General features: G+C 42.5%; 1 protein-coding gene and 1 long non-coding RNA gene across 6 annotated transcripts in view; one reads left to right on the forward strand and one right to left on the reverse strand.

The window, feature by feature from the left end:
• sdk2b (sidekick cell adhesion molecule 2b) overlaps positions 1-5,108 on the reverse strand; it is a 257,788-nt gene that overhangs the window by 64,980 nt on the left and 187,700 nt on the right. For all 5 annotated transcript variants that reach the window (XM_032501974.1, XM_032501972.1, XM_032501971.1 and 2 more), the window contains exons 3-4: positions 4,614-4,720; positions 2,138-2,285 (exon numbers count right to left, since the gene is read on the reverse strand). In XM_032501974.1, coding sequence (XP_032357865.1) covers positions 2,138-2,285; positions 4,614-4,720 — 255 coding nt within the window. The remainder of the gene's footprint in view (positions 1-2,137; positions 2,286-4,613; positions 4,721-5,108) is intronic.
• Positions 1-5,108, forward strand: part of LOC116671065 (uncharacterized) — a 24,015-nt gene that overhangs the window by 17,098 nt on the left and 1,809 nt on the right. The window lies entirely within an intron of this gene.

Genomic DNA, 5,108 nt, shown 5'->3' on the forward strand with positions numbered 1-5,108 from the left:
CACACAAAGACAGTGACACAGAGATGTGTGTATAAAAAAAAAAAAAAAACACTGGTCTATCAAAAAGTCAATCATTGAAAGAGAAACTGAAGCACTATGACCTTGACTAAAGATATACAATATGTAGCCTAATGGGAGCTATAATATCAATATGAATTTTTTTTATTTTTTTATTTTGATATTGTTGGAGACAATTCAGTCAGTTCTAAAAAGACCTCCAACAATTTTATGCATCAAAGTCGTTTACAGGTCTTGGGAGTCCGACTGCATACTTTCAAATGGACCTTCTGTGGTCGAGTGGACTGCTGTAGTCCCCAGTGGCAGCAAATGTAATTTGCAGCTAGGGTCAGTCTAGCAACTCTCTGCTGGATCGCAAGCTGGAAAAACCAAATTCTGGTCAGGCCAATCACATTGTGGATAGAGACGGTGGGTGGGCTTAAAGGAGAACTCCGGTCGATTACAACACGTAGCTCTGTTGTTTGTAAATTTGGAGTGCTGTCAGTAGAGAGAAAAACGAAAACCGTCGGTGCTGCCTACACCGTGTTATCCTCCTGATAGAGTTAGCACCCAACAGGCTTAAACAGGGCAAGTTTTAAACGAGTTTTAGCGTCAAAACATGTTCAAAATGTCATTAAAAGTGGCTGCCCATGTGCAGTGATTCCAGTTTGTACAGTTTGTACATGGTCCCGAAGCCCTCCTCGCAGTATCAACACAGGAACTAAACAGAGCTGAATTAGCACAGCTTTCATGCATTTCTTTCACATCTACAGCAGTCAGATTCACTGCGTTCACTCTGAAGGAATCGCTGCACATAGGAAGGCACTTTTATGCCTTCATTTGAACATGTTTAGAGGCTAAAAACATTGATTATTTTCATTTTTCTTGCTACTGACAGCATTCCAAATTTAAAAACAACAGAGCTACGTGTTGGAATCGACCAGAATTCTCCTTTAACGTAATGACGGCAGAGTTGCGATGGTTCTGTGTGAATTCCCTGCTACTTGAAAACAAAGAAGATGGCTGCTGCTGCTGGTGCACAGTGGTCTTTTGAATCGGCTTGGTTGCGACTCTGGAAGACTTGGAGTTAAGCTTTTCTTCAAGAAAAGAACAAAAGAAAGATGTGTTCGGAGTTTTGCCAACCGGATATAGCAAAAGATTAATCTATCAACTAGCGTTGCTCTGGTCTATTGTAGCGCTATCCTATTGTGTGCAGAGGGAATTTGAAAGACAACCGCCCTGCCAATGGTGAGTTCCCCAGACCCCAAATCCTGATGTGGGTCTGGTTCGCCATACTAGTAGGCTCCAGGTTTTGACAAGAAAGTAGATAGTTTGTAGTAAAAAATGACTAAATTTCTGGTTGTGCTACATCAAATTTTTTGTCCACCTAAGTCCGACAACGTCATAGGAGTGCAATGCTAAATTAATGGAGTATTTAAAAAAAAAAAAAAAGTATTTTATATAAGCCTTAATACATCAAAACTCCAAATTAGAGCATACAGGATCAAAACCTATGTAACTAAAGTACCAAAATTGGCCACTGCTCCATTCTTCAGTCAGAGAGAAAATCAGAGAGAGCACACCTCTTATCCAATCCACCTCTCCATTTACCCCCTTTAATTTTAAGTGAATAGAATGGGAAAGCAAAACAACAATCCCATTTGAGGCTGTCAGCTGCTCCAGTGCACCCTGGTCCCACTGAGTCCTCATGGTGCTGTGCTGTCACTGATAGGTGACCTCAGAAACACGCAGACTCCCATTTTGAGACCAAAATGAAGAGAGACAGAGACATAGAAAAGCTGAAATAAAAGTAGTTGGTTCATGTTTTCTTTTAAAATTAAAATGAGGAGAAAAAGTGGCAATTTCATTTCACAGTGCCACAAATGCTTTGGTCTTGGTCCTTGTTTTGCAGGAGAAATTCAATTCAAACTCTCCTCTTTCCACAAAATAGATGACAAAAGACAGGGTGGAACATACACTCTACAACTAAAGCACTCAAAGACCCCCGGGAATGAGACGGCACAAAGAGGTATTCACAAAATCAAACACAAATACAAAGTGAAGCACAAAAAAAGACTCCACAGGAACAAAGAAAACAAGTACAGAAAAAAAGCAACAACAAAAAAACAATTGGACTTACATGCGACTGCTGGGTGGAATCTTACGCCCATCTCTGAACCAGGTGACTTGTGGCTGGGGGAAGCTGCGAATGCGTGGTGCCGGAACTACGGCACCCTCTCCCTGAGAGACTGACTGGGTGCGTTCACCCTCCTCAAAACTGCCCATAACTATGGAAAAAACAAACAAAAACAGAAAACACAGGAGATTAAGAAAGGAAAAAGGGTACGTAAAATCACAGGCACAAATCTTCCCTTTTTTCTTGATTCTGACTTCGGTGACCACAGAGCTTTTGCCATCTGCTTTCTGTTGTGAAATGTTACATTGAGCAACTTTGACGGACAGCGCAGTGTTGTTGCCATGGTTTCCACAGGGCATCAAAAAAGGCTAGAAGGAACCAAGATGCAATGACTGAGGGGACGCTAAATTGACTCATATTCCTGTTCCGTATCCTCCTGTGTGGTATCAATCTTGATCACACTCTAAATGTGTGCATTACTCAACATAGTAAATGACCAGCGCTGCCGCTATTCTGTTATCTCCTAATACATTTAATTTGTCACAGCGGTTGTATTCCTCCGTGGACTCATTACATCTTAAAAGCTGGCAAAAATACTGTCCTAATATTCCTTCCCAATGTTCTGCCTATTTTAAGTGAGATCTATAGGCAGGTTAGGAATTTTTAATGGATTTCACATCTATCAGCCTGAATTTCAATGGTGTTTCGATCTCAGCTGTGCAATTCTCTGATGTGCTCATATTGTCTGATTCTGACTGTAAATCTTTATAAGGCAGCAGTAACAATCATACTTTGTCTTTTCTGCTTCCAAAGCTGTCTGAAAGAAAAAAGTGCAGACTTTGGTTTTGTGACAGCTGAATACCATAAGACTGTTTTATTCTTTTAGCTCCCAAAGAGGCAGGGAAAGGATCATATATTTGTCTCTTCAATACGTGGGAAACAATAAGGAAAGCTCTGCTTAAATCATTTGAACATAACATCAAACACTAAATTAAGTTCTAATCTAATATCTTTGAAAATGTAGGGATCAAGGTATGGGGCTTTGTACCGGGGATGTTGGAGTGGTTGTGCATCAATGGCAATCTTTTTTTCCTCTCTCTCTCGTTCGCTCGCTTTCAAAGAGAATAAAAAAGGTAATCTGGCTTTGCGGTGGAGCTGTGGTGCTTAGCTTAAATGAAAATCCGGGAAGTGTGCAAATCTCCTGACTTTGATCTGCAGTTTTGGGATGTGATGTCCTCCTCCCTTTCCTAAAATCTAATGCCTCGGCATGTTTCCCTTTCTCCGAGGTGTGTCTCTGTGTGCAATCCTAATTGTGCTGCCTCAATGGAACAGCATGCAAAAAAGATCTCCCAGTCTTTCCCAGTCTACGTTTTATCTCCCTCCCTCCCCTGTCTGGGTCATCCATTTATTCAGCAGGTGTCCTAAATTCTCCTTTTAACTCTGTCTCACTGTTCGCATCCCTTCATGAGCAAATGATGAGGGGGAAGAAGAGAATAATGGAACAAGAATACGAGGGAATAAAGACAAACAGAATAACAGTGGGGTGGAAGCCAAGAAATAAATAGAAAGCAGTGGTGGCAAGACAACAGAGAAAGTCTAAAGAGAGGGAGGAAAGCAACAACAAAAAGAAACTGTGATGGAAACAAGAAGTCCGACTGTTAAACAAGAGAGGAGATGCAGAGGAAGCTGCTGGCTACAGCAACAGCGTATTTGCCCAATACTAAAGAAGTAGCCCGGCGGGACTGTTAGGCCCTCTCTGTCCCCCTCCCATCTCTTTCTCTCACACGCCTGGTTGAATGCATTGTTCAGTCAGGTACAGCAATGTGTCACGTCCATTCAAATGTCACTGAAACAAGTGGGAGCCAATGAACCTGGTATACCCTGGGAAGGCAGGATAATGGGCGTAGGATGGTTGTGCCTATTGGGGGGGGGGGGGGCACTTTAGACACCGCTGCGTTTGTAATAGCTCGTTAACAAGACAAGGGAGTTGAGCGGCCTGAAAGAGGCGCTGGAAATTTACAGAAACACCGTGCATCTGAGCCCTATTTGCGCCAGGAAACGACAGATGTTGTTGACAAAAGAGAGAGAATGAAATAAGCGACGGTCATACTGAAATGGAGCAAAGTAAAAAAAACACACAAAAAAAACAGGGCAACAATTTCAATCTAAAGAGAATGCTGAGTGGAACAGCTGTCTGGGTTGATAACACCCCAAATTATAGGCAGGTAGATCTTTCACCCTGCCAGCATCTGTCCCTCCCTAGTCAGTCCTTGATACAAAGGCAACCAAACAGAGTGTGGGCATACTGTGTACACTGGCAGTCTCAAACACACCACACACACACACACACACACACACACACACACACACACACACACACATATACAAACACATAGTATCTGTATCTATCATCCATCCCTTTATCTATCCATTAGGTCCATTCAACTGTGTTTCACCTACATCCTATGTGGATACTTACAGGCCACCTGTACTTCTGTTCGCCTCTGCAGAAGGGCTCCCACCCGATTCCTCACGATACAGCGGTAGAAGCCAGCATGGGAGCGGTCCAACGAAGGGATTAGGTACCTTTAATAAGCACAGACGCACACAAGACACGGATGAGTGTTCTCTTAAATTGCTATAAACTGGTAAACTAATTAAGACAGAAGTAGAAATCATCAAAAGGGTACTTATGTAAGTGCGCAAACTTGGATATTTGCAAATTTGTGAGCATGAACGTGCTGAAAAGGCACAAACACACATCCTCGTGTGAATGCACGCACACACGCACATACACGCACACACGCACATACACACATACAACCATCTAATAGAGGAACAAGGGCACAGAGGACACCAGAGCTTAGCTATTGTTTATTTCAATGATAATGATGCTCGAGAGGCTAACCCAGCAACCACAGCAAAGCTCTCCCCCAAGACAAAGAGACATACACACACACACACACACACACAC

The sequence above is a fragment of the Etheostoma spectabile genome, chromosome 21 (assembly GCF_008692095.1).
Source record: "Etheostoma spectabile isolate EspeVRDwgs_2016 chromosome 21, UIUC_Espe_1.0, whole genome shotgun sequence".
In the NCBI taxonomy this organism is placed as follows: Eukaryota; Metazoa; Chordata; class Actinopteri; order Perciformes; family Percidae; genus Etheostoma; species Etheostoma spectabile.